The sequence below is a fragment of the Pantherophis guttatus genome, chromosome 4 (genome assembly GCF_059756535.1).
Source record: "Pantherophis guttatus breed Tessera chromosome 4, ASM5975653v1, whole genome shotgun sequence".
NCBI lineage: Eukaryota > Metazoa > Chordata > Lepidosauria > Squamata > Colubridae > Pantherophis > Pantherophis guttatus.
This window is the reverse complement of record NC_142066.1, coordinates 119957891-119981557: the sequence shown is the minus strand read 5'-3', so window position 1 is coordinate 119981557 and position 23667 is coordinate 119957891. Positions and strand designations below refer to the sequence as shown.

Genomic DNA, 23667 nt, shown 5'->3' with positions numbered 1-23667 from the left:
AAAACAATAAATCAAACAAGAAAAAACATTAAGATGTGACCCTTAAAATACGTTGCATCTTCTCCTTTCTCACCCCAGTTTGTTTGGTTACCACTTATAACACTCAATGACTTCAGAATACAACCCTAATGTTTGATTCACAATCCCAGAAAGGGCTAGTTTTTGGACCTCAAACGAAATGGCTGTGGCTCAAAGGAAAGACATGGTTTCCTAAACTTCAAATGAATGGACAACATGCTAAAATATAATTTTTATTAAAATGATAGTAATAAAGCCTAAAATTTCAGATAATATCCCTAACTACTTCTCCAATATGGATACACTGGAGAAATTGTTTTGCTAAATATTTTCCTCCACAGTCTCCAGTCAATTCCAACCTCTTTGTGAAGTCAGTCTTTATTTTTCTGGCTTCTCTCCACATCAAATCTGGTGTAATTCTGTTCTATTTGTATAGAGATTTATTATGTTGATGGCAGGTGTCCTATCAACATCTGAAGCATCTTTATATAACGTCTTCATAGCATTCTGTTGTTGTTGGAAAGAATATTAAGAAAGCAGTGGTTTGTTTTCGTTTGAAAATATAAAAAATGACAGTTATTTGTACATATTTTCACCAGTAATTGGAATAAACAAGGCTTTGTAAAGAGAAGCAAAGAAAAAAAATACTTTAGCCTAAAGATTAGTTGTAAACAATCACTGTAATAAGAAAATATAACTTAGCTGTATATACTATTTAACTGCTGCTTTTGCACCAGTCATGGTTACATCTCAAGCTTCACACACCTGGGCAAGATTAAAGAAACAAAAACTACACATATTTCAGTATAGTACCTTTAATGCTAATTTGAAATATAGAATCTTGGCAACTAAGACTTCCCAGTCTTATTCATAGTGAATTATAAAGATGCCTTTGAATGATTTAAAGTACTTCTTTTTGAATGCCTTTCCACCTGCGCAAAGTTACCATTTATGAGATAAACTATCATCTGACTTGTCCGCTATTCTTTTTTATTTTATGTTTGTATTCTCTTCTATTCCTTGTCCAGCTTTCTCAATAACTCTGAAAAAAAATGTAGTTTTTTTCTGCTTTGGTTAATAGCAACAGAATGACATTCATTCTGTTTAAAATAAAATTGTATATTTTGTTCTTGATATGTTAAGATTTCAAGTTTGAAGAGGCTAACTTCCAGTAGATAATGTACAACAGTTTAAAGATTGCCTTCCTACAGTATTTCTTTTCCATAAGTTATTATTGAAATAAATATCTTATATTGAAAAGCTAGATAAAATAAACTAAAATCACAGCTAACCCTAACAACAGCAAATATTTATCTCATAATAAAATTTACACACAAAATATTTAACGCAACAGACTAGTACTCTGGAACAAACAAATGTTAATGAGTCAGCGAATAATACCACCAGGCTTGAAATTTTAGACCTGGATAACCCTGAACTATGCCGTCGATGTTCCGACCTAAGCTTAGTACACATGATTATCTACCTTAACGTCCTACCTGTTAATGACTTCTTTAACTTCAACGGCAATAATACAAGGGCTATCAATAGATACAAACTAAATGTAATTCGCTCTAATCTATTAGATCTTAGATGAGGGCCTATCTCAATGCAAGCCATTCTGGGATTGATCTCTCCCAGCCCCAAACCTCAGTTTTTCCAAAGTAAAGGACTGCTTCCACTTCAGCTCCCCTTGACTGCCTGCTTCCCTCCTCTGCCCTTTTGGCTATCCTGTACCCTAGCTTGTGGGGCAGCAAAGAGCCCAGCACCATGCAGCTCTGGGGTTTCTTGCCACATGGCGGCTCAGAGGTTTCTTGATACATTGTGGCTCTGGAGCTGCAAGAAAACTCTGAGCCACAGTAGTACAAAACTGCAGCTACCCCTTGAAGCAACAGCCATCCGAACCCAAGGCTACCATCCACAGGGAGCTCCAACAGTGCATTCTACCACACTCTGGGAAACTCCAAAGATGTGGTCCAAAGCCGTTGCTAATCCAGGAAGCGTCCCTGTTTAATACCAGCTGCAGTCATCCTCACTACTCTGCAGTGTGAGACCCCTGCCACTCCTGCTATCTTCACCATCATCTTGTTCCTGCTACTGATGAGGCATATCTATCATGGCCCTTCATGAGGAAACCATGGCTTCTCCAGACGTTGTGAAGGAACTGCCATGTACAACCTTGTGAAGAAAGCCTCATGCAGCCACAGCATAGATGGCAAGATAGTAGATGGGGGAGTTGAACGACCCCTATGGGGCCCGATGGTAAGTCCTTTCATCAGTGCTGTTGTAATTTTGAATGGACACTGAATGAACAATCGTAAGAAGACTATGTGTAACAGAATTTGCAGCAATATTTAGATATAGAAGAAAATATAAAAACGTTACAGCATTATAAACCATATATTTAGTTTGTTTTGATCTAGAATGACCAATGAACTGCAAATACTAAAACATCAACAACCATATTAATGCTTGTTTTTCTTTGTTATAACAACATATAATAATGTACCAGGGAAGTTGTTTTGGTGAATAATAGATTCAAAAACTGCTCATGCTTCATTGAGTACACTAGCTAGGGAGTCAAGAATGCTAGCTGTGATGACACAGTGGTTAGAATGCTGTATTGCAGGCTAATTGTGTTGACTGCCAGCAGCTTGATTCTTACCGGCCCGAAGTTGACTCAGCCTTCCATCCTTCCGAGGTAGATAAAATGAGGACTCAGATTGTTGGGGGCAATAGGCTGACTCTGTAAACTGCCTAGAGAGGGCTGGAAAGCACTAGACATGGGTTAGATCACAACTTGGAAGTGCCTGAATTTTGAAAGAAAAAAGGAAAAAAGTACTGTACAAGAATTACTACATGAAGAAAAAGTATAAATTCTGTATAAAAGAACCTTGGAATATAAATCTTTCAAAAGAATGATTGATAATATGCCATTGTCAACTATTAATGTCCATAAAGATTTTGTCCATGAAGATATCTCCCCAACCTAGTTTTTTAGGTCTCCCAATGGTATAGACATTATCGCTATAACTGAGACCATCCACCTTTCTGCTGGCTGCTCTTTTTCCTTTCACCTTTCCCAGCATTAGAGCCTTCTCTAGAGAGTTAGATGGTTACATAATGGGCCTAAAGTAAGATAATTTGAGCCTAGCCTTGTGTAACTAGAGTGAGAACTCTGGATCGATTTGTTCAATGATCCTTTTGTTTGTGGCAGTCCACAGTATTTTCAAGAGTAGATGTAATGAAAGAAGATTGATATATGTCTGTAGCAGACTAAAAATTATGTTACAGAATGCCACACCATTTTGTGTGGTCCTGCTAATGGGAAATACAGGTCCTTGATAAAGTGAAGTGAGCAGCTATTGTGGATGAAGATAAATGCAAAGGACAATGACTGCTGCAAAAAATTTTTTTTTAAGAAAAAGGTGTATTATGGATAGAGAGAAAAAAAATGCAGAGAACATGCAGCGATTTTGATGAAAATAAAAAAGGTGGAGAGGATTGTCAGCAGAATGAATAAAATTGAAAATAAATAGGATGAAATGAAACAGTGAGGGAAGAAGTACTTTCTAGAGATTTATATAATAGTGGCATGCTGAACCCCCAGCAACAGGGTTCAACATACTAAAACTCTCCTGCATGTCATTAAAAATATGAGAAGCTTAATTGTATGTTTGTTGATTTAACACAATTGATTAGCAGTAAGTTAGACTGAATGATGCAATAAGGAGTAAGAATTTGACATGTTTTCATATAGGCCTAAAGTCATGGCTGTGCCAGTTGGCTTGGGGCGCCAGTGGGGGAACAGCGCAATGGAAGTGCTTTATTGAGTAATAACAGATCCCCCCTCCCCATGGTTACAGTTTTGCTGTAACCATGTTAGCTAGCTGGCCCACTCTGTCTCAGCCCAAGTCACCTCACAGGGTTGTTGTTGTGGGGAAAATAGGAGGAGGAACCGTCCTTGTGTCTTTGGTTTTAATATCTTTTTATGTTTTAACCCCCCCCCCCCCACACACACAAGTAACATGGACAGCCAATAAATTTTATATATTAGCTAAAATAAATAAACATATTGAAAATCAAGGGATATTTATGACAGAAAAACCAAGGCTTCCAACCAGATTTCTACCTAGTAGCCATTTGTTACTTACAAAGTGACTTCTGCAACACAGCACCAGAATACATTAGGCAAAACTGTATCAGTATATCCAATCCAAGCATGGATTGAGATGGCCTGTTGTAAGTCTTCTTCACACAAGAAGTGCATGGAAAGTAAACAAAATGGCAGATCTCTTCTGTTGCAGCCCATTCACTCAGCAACTTCAGGCCATGGAAAGTTGCAAATAAAACTGCAATGTCTGCCATTTAAAAAAAATTGTGGAAAAACCTAGAACGAGTGAATTAATATCAGAATATTTACTGAAGAAAACTGATAAATTACGATATGCAAGTAATAGAATAACAGTGCATGGTATGTATGTTACATGGAATAAGTGTATTTTGTGAGAAATGACTATCAAAACATGCTTCTGCACATAGCATATCATTATATCGCATATCATCTTGAGTGTTCCCATCCTTGCTATATAGATTATGTTTCATTAATTCTTATTTTAAGCTAACATGACCATAAGGCCAGCTTCAGCAATCTGTATATTTAATCAGACTAAATTATGAAATTTAACCTGCACCAGGTTAAAAAGATGGAGACCATGAATTTGTTTCCATGTAACCATGATAGCTAGCTGGGTCACTCTGACTCAGCCCGTCACCTCACAAGGTTGTTCTTGTGGGGAAAATAGGAGGAAAGTGTGTTGGATATGTGTGCCACCTTGCGTTATTTGTAAAAATAATAAAGGTGAGATACAAATAAAAATAAGCATATACATGCAGACAAATCCATGAGGTGTCTTTATGTCTTTAAATATGCATTTGCTGTGAATTTCAATTCATCTGTAATATATCTGTAATTCCAATGTATTTTTCATTTGAAATGATATGATACGCTGAGAATATTACATATACCTGAGGTGCAAAAATACAGAACAATAAAATCCTCCAAGGGAAGTTAGAATATAATTATATGAAGATTGTAATTCAGCTTATCCTTTCAAATGATGCAGAAGAGCACTTGGATAATATATTTTGGCAGAAATGTAGTTTACAGCATGTTTAAATTTTTGGTTCAGCTTGTTGCAAGAGACTGAACACAACTTCTCTTAGAATTCACCCACCTTAAAGGTAGCAAAATTCTGTCCTTGTATAGATGCGGTAGACTGTAACAGTGTACATATATTTTAAGGTTATTATAACAACTCTTTCACTTTTGACATTTATATGGACTGGTCTCAGTGGAAGGGAGAAGTAAGAGGATTTAAACAGAATAAACAGCAGGTAGCAGTGAAAGAGGAAAAGAGCTACCTAATTTAAAGTAAACCAAGTACTTAATTGCAAAAGAAATTGAAACTTTATTCTTAGCAAATAAAATTCAAAAGCAGAAATCTTGTGGGATGCTTGCAGTTAAGATTGAAATATTTTTTATCTTCCTTGGTCATAGAAATAACATTCTAACTGGTAAAACGTGCTGTATTTGGATTTAAATTAAAGTTTGGATATAAATATGTTTGTGAAAGAAAGGTAAACAATATACTTTGTTCCCATTTATATTTCTAGCAGATATTACAGTTTTTTGACATTTTCTATTTCTTTGCTTTTGGAATTAATTCTGACATTGCAGTCAGTCAAAAATACTGAATTCTATGGAGGACTGGAGCTCTTGCACTTAATTGTTTTCTTGAAAATATTTCACCACCAGACTAGGTAACATCACCAGTGTTGGTGAGCATGAGGTTTGATCCTTGTTTGTGTATAGTTACTCTGTGTATAGTTTGCTCTGCTAGTATTGGTGGGAATGTGGTTTCTCCTTCGTAGTTACTACTTTGGTGTTAATCCCTGTTTCTGCAAAGCAGAATGTATTGATTTCTGCAAAGGATATGCAAACACAAGCAGGGAGATGTTTTTGTTACACTGTCAATATTAAGGCACCAATGATTGTTTGTATACATTTCTTTGTGCATGTGTATAAAACAAAATGTCTGTTTGAAACCTGTTGAGTGTACAGAAAAAGTTTGGAATTTATGTTTGTCCCTTTAAAAAAAGCTGAATATTTTCCCATGGTGAATGTGGGCACTGGACATGCCTACATTCACCATTTTTTTTTCCTTCTGGTGTGTAGGTTTTATGTGAATTTTGTGATAAGTCAAAGAAGTTGAGATGTTTCTGTTGCTTCTTTGTTATTTTTTATTGTTTGAAATGTCTGAGGTTTCCCTCCCCACTCCCTTTTCTATTTGATTTAGCCTTTCCCAGGCTTGAAATTCTCTCCTCCAGATTTTGTTAAGGTTTGCTAATTAAGGTATCTGCCTCTTTGGTATCTGCTTCTTCTGTCTCTTCTCGTTAATTGAAGGTCACAGAGAGGATACGGAAGGGGGGAGAAGACACAATACAATGTTTCTATAGAAAATCATTGGGAACAGATTCCCTCGCACACCTTTTTCGGGGGTTTTACAGTGCTTTCACACATATATAGAATTAATTTATTTGCATTTGCACTAAGGTTTCATTGAGTATCTCTACATACACAGAGTGCAAAGTATGCAAGATCAATAGTTTTCAATAACATATTTTTTGGGGCAACATTTTTTTTTAAAAAATAACTTTTTTATGGGACTGAATGTTCAGTGAAAATAGCATATATGTAGAAAACATTATGTTACAGGGTGTCCGCTTATTGTGTTGTTAAGGGAGACTTAACGAAAGATCTGATGGACAAAAAGGACACAGAGAAAGACATTCAAAGTGTTTTTAAGAAAAAAGGACAAATGGATACAAGTATTTCACAGAGTGGCCAGGTGGCAGGAGGATCATCTTCCCTCTCTGAACCCTGATTAAAATGGAAGCGAAAGTCTTTTGAACTGAAAACATGCACAAAATGAAATTCCAGTTAAATTGAACAGAATGATGAAATTAAACCTTGCAGCCATAATTAAGTTTTTAAGAACATGGACTGCTGGCTCCTGTTGCCTTACAGCTCTTGATTTAACGTATTATTTATTTATTTATTTATGACTCCTAAAAGCTAAGAAAAGATGGTTTGCAAATAGTAATTCAATATGTTGATTCATTGTTCTCTGCTGATAACTTCCGAGCATGTACAAAATACAGAGCATGCTCCATTTCCTTATTGGGAGAAGCTGCATACTGAGTACAATGGAAAACATCAGATTATGCAACTGAAATAACTGAGTTGCTGCCCAAACAAAATAAAATATTTTGCACGATAGCTTCTACTCCCCTGCCCCCACTTATTGCCAATGGATTCTAGAATTTGGACTGATTATCAAGTCCTTATCTAAGGCTAACCTGAGAAGAAATCTTTTTGGCAGTTAACATAAAAGCTCATAAAATGGGGTGAAGATAGAAGCTGCTACCGCAATTTGTTTTGATTTGTTTTGATAAATAAGTTGGAGAGAACAATTTTTTCACATGTTGATCTTGGCAAATATCCTTTTCTCTCCAATTATGTAAGTTTTTACTATCTATTATCTTTTATTTGGGATGGTGGTGGTTTCAATACATACATCTGCATGCCCCACAAGGTTCAGCTTTAACGACCAGAGAAATTTTGTTCGCACGCTGATATTGGCAAATGTCCATTTCTTTCTTTACCTGTATTGAGTTTTTACTATCTACCGCACTAGCTTTTATTTTTGGGGCCTTCAGTACACATATTTGCCCGCCCCACAAGGTTTAGCTTTAAGCTCAACCTGCTTTTCAATTACTTACAAAAGTCTGGTACATTAAGCCTTTTATTTATTTATTTATTTATTTTACAATAGCAGAAACAAAGCTAATGGAGAATTTAAAAGGTACATCCAGTTTTAATGCAGTCTTTAAATTTTACTGTGATACCAGTTTCATCAGTGTGGGGGTGGGGGGGAAGGAAGAGTGCAAAGCATAAGACAGGATATGCAGTCTCCACAAAACACTGTCCAAGCAGAACTATATGACCAAGATCATGAAGGAAGAGATGCATCAGCCCAGAATAAGTAAATTTGGGAAGGCAAAGAAATTCAGAGGCAGAGCAGACGCTTGGCAATTATGCAGTATTAAGAGCACTTTAAGGGAAGAGGAGTAAGACTACATCCTTCCCAACTGCCTAGTGTGTGGTGGTACAGATAATACAAATAGATTTTGCTGACATACCCCTATACTTCCCATGGTATTCCTGGCTATCAAAAGCCCAACTTTTAAAACTTAAATGCTGTCTCTCTATGAAATTATATATGGGCAATTAATGCCGTTAGACTTTGAATTAATTCATATTCAAGATTTTTATTTTGACCATGGTGAAATTATTGATATGTTATACATTTTTTTTTCAATAGCAGTGCCAAAAATCCAAGGGCAAGTCAGACTACATCATGAACTGAGTGGGCTCAGTGGGCTGTACCAAACTATAACCAATCCCTAGCAGGAAATTTGGTGTTTCACAAAGTGCATCAGAGAAAGAACTCTGCGGAAAGGCAAAGCAATACAAAGTTTGAAGGTCTAACCTAAGTTTGAAGGTTCATTTAAATCATTTGAGGCCCACTCCAACTCCAGAAACCCCAGAAGCAAGTCCTACTAGAGATGTTCCAACCTCCTGGAAAGCAAGGAAAAGAAAGAAAAAAAGGCAAAATTCTCACTATGAAATCCTGAAGAGCCATGAAGACCATTTTTAATGGGTTTTAAGCCAATGGTCCTCATGGCAGTTTAATTTTGTTAGAATAATGAGCTTGTTTTACTATATTCATCTTCTTTCCTTCGCTTTTCTGCAGCAAAAGCAATAGTGTTGCTAAAAATTGGGTTTCTGTTGCTATGATGTATTTACAATTGCCAAGTAGCATGCAACAGTCACAACTTTTAAATAAAATAATTGCTTTAAATCTATTTCATAATTCTATCTGGAGTTTGCAAATTTGCCCTTTGTTTCCATGCTATATAAACCTTGATGGGTATAAGCTCAATATAGAAGAGAACTAGTGTTTGAGGTAGTGGTTTATGTGTTGAGGGTGCCTTATGGAGGCCCTACAAAAACTGCTCTGCTAAGGCATATTTTTAACCCAGAATCTATTTATTCCCTTGGTAGCATAGAAAGGGATGCTACAAGGGAACAAACTCAGATTCTGGGTTAAGAATATACTTTAGCAGAGCAGTTTTTGTAGGGCCTCAGTAAAGCACCCTCAATGCATAAACCGCTCAGCCTCAATCACTAAGACCAATTCTTTTTTATATTGAGCCTCTATCTATCAAGGTTTATACAGTGTGAAAACAAAGGGCAAATCTGCAAGAGCACAATGTGTGTTAGATTGTTAAGACACGCATTTTTCAACCAGCAATTGAAAATGCCATACGAGCAAATACAGCTTGATTATGTTCAAACTCTCCTGTACTTACCAAAGATATGGTATTATTCCATACTTTCCTTTCCCTATGCCTCAGGAGGTCCTTGTACAATTGGGCATTTAACCCCATTTCATGCAGTACCAGTTGCCTAAAACTACACTAATCACAAGCCCAAGTGAATTCACAAAAACCAGGACCTCAAGGGCTCCCCAATTGCTATTAATCAAAGTAATTGGTACATCAGCCAATTACTTTGATATTAAAAAAAAACTGGCTTGTGTAGTTACAAAATATATAGACTTCAAACACTATAGCCTTCCTAAATGAGAAGCAGGAAAAGCCGAGAACATCCATCTTGCAAATTGGCTCTATGCTATTCAAAATGACCCATTGCTGTGAGGAGTTTCCAGCTTTGTATTGCTTTAACCTGACAATTCCTTGCAAGTAAAAAAAACATGATGCAAGATGTAAGGTATCTGGCAAAAGGAGCTACAGAACAAGTGTTGGCAATCTATGAAATTGGCTTATCTTGTTACCTGGGACAGGCCAGTTTCAAAATGTGGCTGTAGATTGCCTACTCTTCTGGATGGCATTAGGTCTTTTCAGTATTTGTTTCCAGAAGAGTGTAAGGCACACAAACATTTGCTCTCCAAGAGGTCAAAAAGGGGAGAACTATAAGGAAAACAAGTCCTTGGAGGAGTGGGGGATGTTAGCAAGATAGAAACAGAAGGAATGCAGTTATCAAAACTGCTATGGCAATGCAACTATTTATTTTTATTAAGACAATAGCTCTTTCTTGAGGATAGTAGCAGTAGATAGATGAGGATGTAACTTGAGATTTTCTAATTATTAATATCTATGCTTATATCATCTTTACCTTTGTGTAACTATTAGTTTCACCTTTCCTGAAATGTATAAAGCACCACAATCCAAAGACTCCAGAGTGTAACCCTACCTTCTTTTCCAATGGAACTATTGAATTCAACAGCACATTTATAGCATTATAGTATGGCAATCCATTCATTATAGCTGTAGCACACACAGTTTTCCAGAAATGAAAAATTAGGAAAAAAAAAAAAATTGACTACATTTAAACCTCTAATTTTCCTTAACATTACAGAAGGGTAGTTATTATGTGTTCTTATTTCTTATTTAATTATTCCATTTGTTCAACACACTGTCTGGTTTCAGGAAATGTCTTATACTCGAGTATTACCCACTACTAAAGCCTGCTCTCAGTTTAAAAGCAGTGCAGGTCATGCTGATTCTGTAAGGATTAAAGAAATCTTTTGGCATCATAAAAACATAGGCATTTGTAAAGCCTCTGAGTTTTTTCCAGTTAGGGGACCTGCACTTTTTCTCTATTTTTTCCTTGTAACATTTGCATGTATGATTAAACCTTTAATAATGTAGAAAGTGATAAGAATCATATTCTTAAATCCACTTTCACGTGCTGAATTTTAAGATCTTAATTTTTGTACTGCTTTTCAGTTCAGTGTGTATTCAAGTGATCTTTCCTTGGAATGTAAAGATAGATACAAGCAATTTGCCTTCAATTTATCAACATGTCTAATTATTTGTTACTTTGAATTACCCATTTCCAGCTTCAAATCTAAAAACTCTTTAACAAATAATATAAATACTGAACAACTGCATTTGTACAATTTAAATTTATTTTGAAAAGTCAAATAATTACAATTTCAGATCATACTACTAAATAGAACCTGCTTCACCTTAATTTCTGTATCATATAGATTTGTATGAACAGATCAAATATTTCTTATATTCAGTCACTTAGGCTTATCCTGATTATGGGGTAATAAAAATAGGAGGAATACTTTGCAGGTCAGCTTGGTATTTAAAAGAAATTTCAATTTCCTCTCAGCAGCACTGGAATTATTTTACCAAAGCCTATTAAAGAGAGTTTGTCGGGTATAAGTTTTTTTCACTTTCCAAGGGATAGTCCTTCCAGTCCAATATTGTTTTAATTATTAAACTAAAGGTACAAGAAAATTCTGGCTTCAGATTACATACCAAATTGTGTTAAAATGAAATAAACAAGCGGATTTTTTTGAAACCAAAAAGATGAGAGGTTATTAAAATAGTAGTTTTCTACTGAAAATACGACATGCAAGCATTAGCACATACCAGTTCTTTCTCCATGAGGCTCAACAAAAATCCACTTGTTTTAAACCAAATGCATGAATTACAAAATATTTTACCACTCTGGGATTCCCATTAATTTTTTTAAAGATATTTAAGTACATAAAACTACAACAATTACACCTGGAATATTACAGTAAGAAGAGATGAAAATGGGTATTTGAAAAGAAAATACATCTTAATGAACCAGGAACATTTTAATTGGATACAGGATAATGGTAGGGAACCAACAGGAAAAGCTAGGTTCGGAACATGCTGTTGAAAATTGATATTTGCTCTATAACTGTCTTCTCTTCTTAATAACGCCCTGGAAGAAAGAAAAAAGAATGCTGTAACTATAAATTCATACCTCCACATCAGCTTCTACATTAATTTAGTTGTCTCGGAGAGTATATTGTATTAGCATTTCCTATGCTTCTCTTAAAATCTCTCACTATATTAAGATTATGCATATTTACTCTTTAATTAATATAGTTATGCTTACTTGGACTGTAGGAACGAGATCTTGATCTTGATCTGTAACGACTATAATATGGTGAAGGTGATCGCCTCCTTTGGAAGAAAATGCAAAGTATTTCTGTTGACAGTGGTTCATTTCCATATTCATACATTATAGCAGTTCACAGGTATATACATTAATGAGGTTTGAAGATATTAATTGAAAAATTGTTTGCAGGGTTTATAACGTGGAAAAACAAGAGTTAAATTTTATACAGGTAATCCTTGATTTATAATCATTCATTTAGTGACCATTTGAAGTTAAAATGTGACATGACCATTTTTCATACTTATGATGGTTGCAGCAGTGGTGGGTTCCTCCTGGTTCCGCTGATCTGGTAGCGGTGACGATATGATGTCACTGAACCGGTTCTGCCCCGCTCCGCCCCCACCCCCGTGTTATTTTTACCTTTTATTTGGCCCCACCCCCAATCTATTGCTGCCTCCTGAGTCCCAGCTGATGGCTAGAGGGAAAAAAAACTGTTTAAACTCTTGCCACGGGGCTTCAAAGGGCTGCCCTGATCAGTATTAAAAGAAAACAAATGAGTAGACCGGTGCCTGCAAAAATACATGAGTAGATCAGTGCCTGCAAAAATAAATGGGTAGATTGGTACAGCTCTGCAAGCAGTTAAAAACCTGGTAGACCAGTACCTCTGCTAAATCCTAAATAATTGTCACATGATCATCAAGCCACGCCCACAAAATAAGCCACGCTCCAGAACTGGTAGTAAAAAAAATTAGAACCCACCCCTGGGTTGCAGCACCCCCATGGTCAAGCAATCAAAATTTGGATGCCTAGCAACTGACATGTATTTATGCCAGTTACAATGTCCTGGATCATGAGATCACCTTTTGCAACCTTCTTGCAACTACAGTTAATTCACTTAACAACTGTAATAAGAAAGGTGGTAAAATAAGGCAAAACCATCTTGCAAAATTTTTGAGTCAATTGTGGTTGCACGTTGACTTGCACACATATAGGTAGTCCATTTCACTTACTTACTACCTCAATCAGTGACCATTCAAATGCTGTGTCCTCACAATTACATAACTGCAATTTGGGCACTTTGCAACTGGCAAGCATTTATGGTGGCTGAAGCAGCCTGTGGTCACGTGAATGCCATTTGTGACTTTTACAGTCAGCTTTTAACAAACAAGGTCAATGGGGAAGGCAGCAGGAAGCTGTGGTCATGTGATGTTAATGAGTTGCAGTGATCTGCTAAACAATTGCAGTGGAACTGAAGTTGTTAAATCCAGTATAGTCATGTGTTGTTTTCACTTAGCAACTGCATCAATTAAAGACAGAGTTGCCGGTCCCAAATGCAACTGCAATTGGTAGTGTGAACTATTGGTTTATATAATAGCTGTAGGCTACTTAGCACAAATGTACATTCTATTTTTAAATAACTTCCCAACATGTAGGTTATAATGATCAGGACTTTTGTGTAAAACTTCCAAATTACCCTATTTGCCATCCAAGCACTTCCTAGGATATTTTCTTCACAAACCAACTTTCTTCCATTTTATTATTTATTTCTCACACTGTATATCTTTCCTCTGATTTTAAAGTGATTCAATTCTACTGATTAAAGAATATTACAATAAATAGTATTAACTATTTTGTTGCACTCTAATTGAAAGCCTTTACACTGAACTGTAATCCAATAATCCTGATTTTTATTTTATTTTTTAAATGTCAGACAGAATCGAGTATAGCACCACCATAAATGTGCCCAAATTGCAGTTATGTAATTGTGAGGACACAGCATTTGAATGGTCACTGATTCAAGTAGTAAGTGAAATGGACTACCTATATGTGTGTGGTCAACTTGCAACCACCACTGACTCAAAAATTTGCAAAACAGTTGTTAGGAGGATTTTGCCTTATTTACCACCTTTCTTACCACAGTTGTTAAGTGAATTAACTGTAGTTGTTAAGTTAGTAACATGACTGTTAAGTGAATCTGGCTTCCCAATTGACTTTACTTGGCAGAAGGTTGCAAAAGATGATCTCATGATCTAGGACATTGTAACTGGCATAAATACATGTCAATTGCTAGGCATCTGAATTTTGATTGATTGATCATGGGGGTGCTGCAACTGTCATAAGTATGAAAAATGGTCATGTCACTTTTCTCAGTGCTGTTTTAACTTCAAATGGTAACTAAATAAATTTAAAACTGGAAAACTCACTCCCTATTTATTTTGCCTCTTTCATAGGATACAGACAAGGCATCTCATCCTGATAGCATCTGACGAATCTATTTTTTTTCCTTAAAAAAAAGTACAAGAGCATGCAATGATAGAAGATACCCCTCTTATTTTTTATTAGAAAATAATCAACTAACTATGCTTGACTGATTATTTTCTATCTAACAAGGAACATTTTATTTAGCCAAAAAAATGATTAAAACATTATTTGTTTCTATTCAAACATAATACAAATGGAAAATCATGTTATATATGAGCAGTAATTTGTCTGTAAACTGCCTAGAGTCACTTAGATAAGATGGGCAGTGTAGAAATTTAGTAAATAAACTTAGTTTTCCAAATACTGCAAAATACTTTCTGGCAATGTCCTGGAAAAGGTAGATCTGAACATTTTGGGCATATTTTCCACACATTTTGAGAGAAATTTACAGGTGGTATTTGGCTTATGTGGGCCATATACTTCTATCTGACACTTTAAATCTGCAGTATTGATAATTGAGGTTTGTCTCCGAAATTTAGTGGTGTACTCTTAGGGTGGTCTGGTGTCCACAAATGGATATTAGGGGACTCATATGACTCTTGGATTGTCCATCTCTGCTAAATGGGGAAGGATGTCTGAGCTCCAACAAAGGACCTCTGAGGACCTCCAGAGAAATTGTTGGTCCTTATCAGGCTGGAAAAGCTTACAAAACTATTTCCCAGGAGTTTGGACTCTGCCAACCCACTGTTGGGGAAACTGTGTATAAATGGATGCAATTCAATAATATTGCTAACCTCTCTAGGAAGGGTTGACCAATCAAGACTACATAGTTGCAATTCTTGCAATCCAAAAATTGTGGTTGCTCTCAAAATGGTTATCATTTCCAGGACTCCCAAAGCCAATCTCAAAGATTGCTTATGGGAAATAGAACTTGGTGATCTCCCAAATGGCCATCCTATACATAGGCTGATTTATGACATCCTGGAATAAGCATCATTTTGGGAATGACTGCAATTCTTGCAATTTGAGAACTGTGACCACTTCCAAAATGGCACGTACTTCCAAGATAGTATGAAATGACCTCTGCATAGATGTATTATATTATATATTTTATTATATATTTATTGAATTTGTATACCGCCCTACTCCCGAAGGACTCAGGGTGGTGAACAGCCATAGAATAAAACATATAAATACAAAATTTAAAATAGATTAAAACGAATTAAATAATTTGTCTGATCTCGCTCTCGTTCTTTTTAATAAAAGTAGCAGAGGTGGAGTGAAGGAACAGTGGAGGTGGAGATTGGTTGCTTTGCTTTCCTAAAGGCAATCTTAGGAAAAGGTAAGTGGAGCAAGATGGGGGAGGAAGCCCAAAGGCATGGAGCACAGGGTATCTCAGGGTGGTGAAAGGCCTGAGGAATCTGAAGCAGGCCACATATGTGCTGAGGAGATGCTGCAGTGTAAGCCTGGGGTTGTGTTGGTCTTTCTATGGACTTTCCCGCCTTTAAATATCTTTTGTTCCTCTTAACGACTGCAATGAGATCAGGGATTGTGGCCATTAAGTAAGAGAATTATGTGGGTGCCTCACTTAACAGCCACAACTTACAACCATAATTTTTGATTCAATTGTGATTGTAAAGCAAGGACTACCTGTACTCTACAAAAATAACATTTCTGCCCATCTACCATTTCAGAAAAACGACCAATGTAAGCCGAAAGGTTAATGAAAAAATGTTCTGTAAATGGAGGAGACCAAAACAGAACTCTGAAAATTTTATTTATTTATATTCCATCATTATTATTTAACAAACATATTTAACTTGCCTCCCCGTCCCGAGCTGGGAAAGAGAGTGAGTGTCTGGCCCAAAGTCACCCAGCTGGCTTTCATGGGTAAGGATGGGGCTTGAATTCACAGCCTCCTGCTTACTAGCATGGTACCTTAACCATTAGACCACACTGGCTCTCTAGAAGTTGAAAGCAACTTGAAAGCAGGAATGAGCTAAAATTCTTCCAACCTGACGTGCAGGACTGATCAACAGTGGAACATTTAATTAGTTACATTTAACTGTAGTTATTGCTGCCCAATGGAAGCAGCCATTATTGAAATAAATAATAAATAAAGGAAGCGGTCTAATTTTTTTTTACTGCTTTATAATTAGATTCTCTATCTAATTAGGATGCATGGAGAACAGATCATGTCTTTGGTCACATTTATGCAGAAATACTGAGCATTCAAAAGGCTTCACAAACTTTTAAGCATCACTATTGGAATTTATTGCTTGTGTTAAGTTTTCCATAACTTCCACATATAATTTGAATATTTACCTGTAGCGATAATCATAGTCTTCATATCTGTCATATCCTCTGTCGTATCCTCTGTCATAATAGGAATCACGGCGACGGCCAGTTCCTCCTCCTCCTCCTCCTCCTCCTCCACCACCACCACCACCACCACCACCACCACCTCCTCCTCCTCCTCCACTGCTATTTATTTAAAAAAAGGAAGAGAGTTCAGACAGGTTAGGCTGAAAGCTATACATTTATTTAAGATTTTGTATCAAGGATAAAAGCAATACTTCTAATGAAGGAACTGAAGAATCATAGTTGACTTAATTTCAGCAGTTATTCAAACTGGCATCAGATATCAAAATTATTTACAAAATGTGCTCATGTCTTATCCTAAGCTCAGGAAAAAAATGAATACATATGCTTCAGGAAGAGTATTGATATCCTTACTTTTTTTTTTTTTTAGCAAGCTTTCAACTCCAGTTAACTGATATGTATTCCTCTGTATGAATACATTTATGTACTATTTTTAATTGTCTTTTATTCTATAGTTTAATTTTATTCATTTTAGTTATTCTGTTGTACACCAAGAAACCGGTGGCACAATGGTTAGAATGCAATATTGCAGGCAAATTCTGCCCATAGCCTGGAGTTCAATCGTAATCAGCTGAAGGTTGACTCAGCTGTCCATCGTTCTGAGATCAGTAAAATGAGGACCCATATTGTTGGGTGCAATATGCTGATAACATTTTAAACTGCCCAGAGAGTGCTGTAAAGCACTTCGGGGCAGTATATAAGTCTAAGTACTATTGTCATACTACCCAGAGTTGGAAGAGTTGGAAGGGACCTTGGAGGTCTTCTAGTCCAACCCCCTGCCCAGGCAGGAAACCCCACACCACAGACAAATGGTTATCCAACATCTTCTTAAAAATTTCCAGTGTTGGGGCTTTCACAACTTCTGCAGGCAAGTTGTTCCATTTATTAATTGTTCTAACTGTCAGGAAATTTCTCCTTAGTTCTAAATTGCTTCTCTCCTTGATTAGTTTCCACTCATTGCTTCTTGTTCTACCCTCAGGTGCTTTGAAGAATAGTTTGACTCCTTCTTCTTTGTGGCAACCCCTGAGATATTGAGACTCTGCTATCATGTCCCCCCTACTCTTCATTAAACTAGACATACCCAATTCCTGCAACCGTTCTTCATGTTTTAGCCTCTAGTCCCCTAATCATCTTTGTTGGTCTTTTCTACACTCTTTATAGAGTCTCAACATCTTTTTTACATCGTAGCAACCAAAACTGAATGCAATATTCCAAGTGTGGTCTTACCAAGGCATTATAAAGTAGTATTAACACTTCACGTGATCTTGATTCTATTCCTCTTGTTTATGCAGCCCAGAACTATGTTGGCTTTTTTGGCAGCTGCTGCACACTGCTGGCTCATATCTAAGTGATTGTCCACTAGGACTCCAAGATCCCTCTCACAGTTACTACTATTGAGCAAGGTACCACATTTACATTACCTGTGCATTTTGTTTTTCTTCCCTAAATGTAGAACCTTGCTTTTTTCACTGTTGAATTTCATTTTATTAGATAGTGCCCAATAGTGAAAGGAGATAATGAAAGGAGGAGTGTGTTTTTCTGGCAATTGGCAAATAGAAAACTGTTCACGAAATGCTATAATGTCCAACTCCAGGATGCTACATATAAAAAGTACAGTATGTTGTTTTAAACTTGGCAGGTAGGTCCTGTACACGTGTATTAAGAAAGCCAAAGTCAATCATTAGGGAGCAATACTGTTCATAGCTTGTCCTAAATTGAAAGCTTAACTGAATTAGGTTCTGAGCTAATTGTCAAGAAAAGCTGCCAAAAGCTGCATACCACTATTGCTTCCATTGAATGTTATGGTAATTTAAAAAATATTTATTCTTCAGGAAATACTCAGTATAGACTACAATTACACTTATTTCTAGAGCCCCAGGACCAAAACATAAAAGAGAACAATGGGCTTATTTTGAGTTCAACTGGTTTCCTATAGCAAAATATTGGAACTATTTGTTATATTGTATTGGAACTCAATCTTTTGAAACCTTCTGATTAACACTCTAGTAAAATAGATTGTTTGGAGTTTGAATAAGCAAGTCTGTGTATGTTTACTCCTATTCACTGGGCTCTGAAGTCTCATTTAAAATGCCAGTCATAGAATTTATTTGTAGAAACAATAAGAGTGAAATAAAGCAGTCATTAGATTAGAACATGTTTAAAGGAATTGAACAGTTCACTTAAAGTCCACTGGCAAATGCATTTCTCACAGTAATAGGATCAAAAAAATCTTGAAATAAAAACAATATCTTACTGAGTTGGTCTGCCCATGTAGATGCCAGGGGTAGGTGTGTGTGCTCTCTTTGTGATAGAGTAATCCACTCTGATTCTTCTACCATCCAGCTCCATTCCATTTGCATGTTCCATTGCCTACAAGAAAGGTAAAAAAATCCAAAACCCTCTTATGTCTATATCTAGTAATCTTCTACAAATTAACTTCAATTTAGGGTGAGGTGGAGGGGATTAAATGTGATCATTTTTAAGCCAACACAGGAAGATGCATTCTATGATTAGGTTCTTCTTGCAGACTCAGTTATCATTTCATGATTTCCCTGTCTACTTCCATTTCATTTCTTCTAGAAGAACTGGGTATAATTGAAGTTTCAATGATATCTCTTCCAGAAGAGATCCCAGTTATTTTTTAATCTATATAAACATTATTAAAATTATACCTATAAAATAAGCATAAAAACACAATAAACCACAAAAACTTAAACCTACAAATACAAAACTAAACATCTAACTTAAAAACAACCCATATACAACTTCTGCTTTCATGTTCCTCAAAAATCTCTGCCTTTACTTTCTTCACAGATCCATTAACCCTAATTCTTTTGTAGAACAGATTCCCATTTATGTGACTTTTTAATTAGTATCTTTTTAAACATGCTGCACTGTGGTGGTGGTGGTGTTAAAAAAAACAAACCTCAAAGTGGTAGACCGAAATATATCAAAATGTCAGAAAATCCTAAAAATGAAATTTGAACTGAATGCATAAATATTTTTATTGGGTATAAATGAAAAATATCACAATTTACTAAAATATATGACAACTGCAAGAACAAATTTGGCACAGCATTGGAAAAGAGAAACTTTGCCTACAACATCAGATTAAAAAACTAAAAATGGAGAATATGTAGCAATGACAAATTGGCATTATATATACTTAATAGAAGTCTAATTACGTAAAGATGACTCCCATATATAGTACACATTGCATAATAAGGCAAATTTAGTCATTTGTAAGAGAAGGCAAGAATGTGTCTCTGGAAAGTTTTCCCATATTGCTCCTTTTGTTTTATTCCACCGTATCTATTGTCACTATTTAACATAAACTTATTCTACTGTATCTATTGTCACTATTTAACATAAACTTTTTTCCTGTGTATTTTACTATTGTAACAATAGTAAAATACACTATTAGCTTAATATTTCACGAGACTGATTTTATATTAGGCTCCATCCCTTACAGAATCAGAGATGTTGAAACTTGCTATTACTGCTGCTTTATATCAAGTTACTAAATTATTTTTCAAAATACTCTCAATATACTTCATTAGCTTAAGAACCAAATAACATGTTTATGCTAAGACATTTAAAAGTTGATAATTTCCATTAATGAGGAAAATGCCTGCTGACATCAAATATTTTGTTAAAAAAAGTTAATGCCATTCCATAGAGAATTACTGCTATATCATAATAGATAGTCCTATCAGAATATTCACTCAGAACATCTTGCATAAGACAGAATTGCCCTATTGTACAATAACACCTATGTATTGGCCTCAAATATATTTCAGGATATTATCATTTAATTTAAATAATTATATTTAAGAGGGAAAATTGAGAATTTAGAGATTAAATTCAGACAGAAGCAGCTAATTCGTATTATTTATAGCCTGAAACAAAATAACAGGAAAACTGAATATTGAATATATCCCTATTTAATGTTCTTTAAAACCACATTAATTGTAGATTATACTGCCACCTAGTGTTTCTTTTTATTCCAGAGAAATATTTGTTTCCTTTTTATTATGTTATAAATCTTATGCATTGTGTTGTTTCAATACATTGATGTTCATATAATGTGTTTAAAGTTATTATTTTATTTAGATAGTTTAGAATACTAAGAATGGAAAAGAGGAAAAATCTATCAATGTTAATTCCAATTTTGGTATCAAAACTACAAAGAGCCTGTTAAGTAGCACCAGCTGCCTGCAATTACTGCAAGTTCAAATCTCACCAGGCTCAAGGTTGACTCAGCCTTCCATCCTTTTGAGGTACGTAAAATGAGAACCAGGTTTGTGGGGACAATAAGCTGACTTTGTATAAAAAAGAACACCGCTTTGGGGGGGGGGCAAAGCCCTACTAAGCAGGTATATACAAAAGTATGAAGGCTATTGCTTAACGCATTGTAAGCCGCCCTGAGTCTCCGGAGAAGGGCGGCATATAAATCAAATAAATAAATAAATGAATGAATGAATGAATGAATGAATGAATGAATGAATGTAAAATTATTGTTTTTTTAATCCAAGCAAATTTATTCTGGTTTCTGTTTGTATTGTATGAATCTTTCCCCCCCTTACAGAAATGTTATTAAATGCAAATTATAATAAAATGAATATTATTTATAAAAGCATGGTTCACTTTAGTGATGTGAGCGATCATCAGACTGTAAGTGTGACATTGTGAGGTCGCTCAGATTCAAGACAAAGTAATATGGCTGACATGATGGCTCACCAAAAAGATAGAGGTGACCCATAATAAAAAGTTAATGTTAGCTAAAGTTGACACTAAGGCAATGTCAGATTGTCTTAAAGCAGAGAACAGGGTGGATAAAAATCAATGATTTTTTTTAAAAAAAATCAAAAAATCAGATTTTTTTTATTCAAATCGGATTTTTTGATTTTTATCGAATTTATTTTAATAAAAAACTTTTGGGGTAAAAATCTATCTTAAGAGAGTTTTCTATTTAAGATACATAAATAATTTAGTTTATTCAGCATGAAATGGAGCTTAGTTATGTAGCATGAGGCTGTATATTCTGCAACACTGGGACTATCGGTGAGTCAACAGTGGGTCAAAGGAGTAGCAGAGATGACAGTTGCTCTTTAAAAATTATGATTTAAATCGAGTTGATTTAAATCAAGCCTTTTTACTAGTGATTTAAATCATGATTTAAATTGTGATTTAAATCAACTCGATTTAAATCAAATCCACCCTGGCAGGGAATGCTACTAAGTGGGCTAGAACAATCCAGTTATCTACTACTGATTGGCCATCAATCTTCAATACATTCTCTAATCTTTGTAATATCCTGAAGAAACATCTAACAGCTAAACCTTGTATCAAAAGATCTCGAGTGGGTAGACTCCATTGGTTTGATTCTGAATGCCAGAGGCTGAAAAAGAAATTGAAGGCAGCTATGAGGCTTGCCCAGAGGTACCCTACTGCTCATATACAAGCTGAGATGTTGCACACAGGAAGAGAACACAAAAAATTATAAAATTAAAGAAAAAAAGTTCTGCCACCTTAATTTGGGCAGAACTTGAATTGGCTGCTAACGTCATAATTCAGCAATATAGTAGGAGTTCTAAAGGAACAGATATTTGCATTTGATATACCAATCTCTGCGAGGAATGGGAAAACAACTATCAAAGTCTATTTGCTTCTACCAAATCAATAGAGAAACTGCCTTTAAGCAGTGAACTAGTACCCCCCAAACCCTTCCCTCTTGGCCACAGTCTCTGTAAAAGAAATACAATCAATTATTAAATGTCTAAAGAGCAACAAAGCCCCTGGTGAAGATTTCCTACCAGCAGATATATTTAAAAATTTTGCTGACTGGTAGAGTTCATTATTGGCAGGTCTTTTCACACATATAAATAACACTTGCCATACTGCAGTTGGCTGGAAGATGGCAATATTGGTCCCCATATACAAAAAAGGGAATAGAAAGGATCCCAGTAAGTATAGCCTGATTAATATTGTAGCAAAATATATATGCGAGGTTCCTTCTGAACAAAAGAAAATCTGGCCAGAGGAAAATCATATTCTCGTAGAAGAACTATACCAGTCACAATATGGTTTTGTGCAAAATATGCATTTTGTTCTGATGTTGTATTAGTGCTCCCTATTTAAAATACATTAGCATACTAAAAGCCCCAACCAAGCTCAGAGAAAACCAGGAACTCTGTTAAAGTATTATATGCCGTATTTTTCAGAGTATAAGACGCACCCCCCCCAAAAAAGTGGGTGGAAATATGTCTTATACAGTGATTGTTGCCGAAGCCCCGCCCACCCACCAGCCTTCACCTTTCAGCCGTTTTCAGCCTCCGTGCATCGTGTTTTAGACCCATTCCAGGCTGCGAGATTGCCACAACACATTTATACGCCACCAAACACCGCTGCCGCCTTTGTGTTTTTGGCCTCCACACGCCCCGTTTTTGGCCTCCATTTGTTGTGTTTTCAGCCAGTTCGAGGCAGCTGTGGCAATCTTGGGAGCCTGGAACAGGTCTAAAACGGACCATGCGGAGGCCAAAAATGCGACATGCAGTGGCAGCAATGGGCTGTGGTGATCCCTGCAGCCTGGAACAGGTGATTGGTGGTATTCCGGGAGGCTGATCCAACCGCCAATCAGCTGCTCATATTGAATCAGGCTGCGATAACATGCTGAAGCTGACCAGGCTGTCTGCAAGGACGCTAGCCAGATAAATACCAATGGATGTTGGTAGGCAGAGGCAGATTTTTTTTTCTTGTTTTTCTCCCCAAAAACTAATGTGTGTCTTATACTCCGGAGTGTCTTATACTCCAAAAAATACGGGTAATTTCCTTAATACGCATATCTAGTTTTTCCCTTAGCATTAACCTATGCGTTTTTAGTTTTAAGACATACCTACAACATCAATAACACTTCTTGTTCTTTTCAAACTTTCATATTATCCCTTTCACTCATAACTAAGCCTACA

At 36.0% G+C, this 23667-nt stretch overlaps 1 protein-coding gene across 6 annotated transcripts in view; it reads right to left on the bottom strand.

The window, feature by feature from the left end:
- Positions 1-11120: 11120 nt before the first annotated feature.
- The window catches only part of TRA2A (transformer 2 alpha homolog), a 23985-nt gene continuing 11438 nt past the window's right edge, over positions 11121-23667 (bottom strand). For all 6 annotated transcript variants that reach the window (XM_034401928.3, XM_034401926.3, XM_087892678.1 and 3 more), the window contains 4 exons: positions 18954-19069; positions 16643-16801; positions 12113-12180; positions 11121-11935 (listed from right to left, as the gene is read on the bottom strand). In XM_034401928.3, coding sequence (XP_034257819.2) covers positions 11925-11935; positions 12113-12180; positions 16643-16801; positions 18954-19069 — 354 coding nt within the window. In that variant the 3' untranslated portion in view covers positions 11121-11924. The remainder of the gene's footprint in view (positions 11936-12112; positions 12181-16642; positions 16802-18953; positions 19070-23667) is intronic.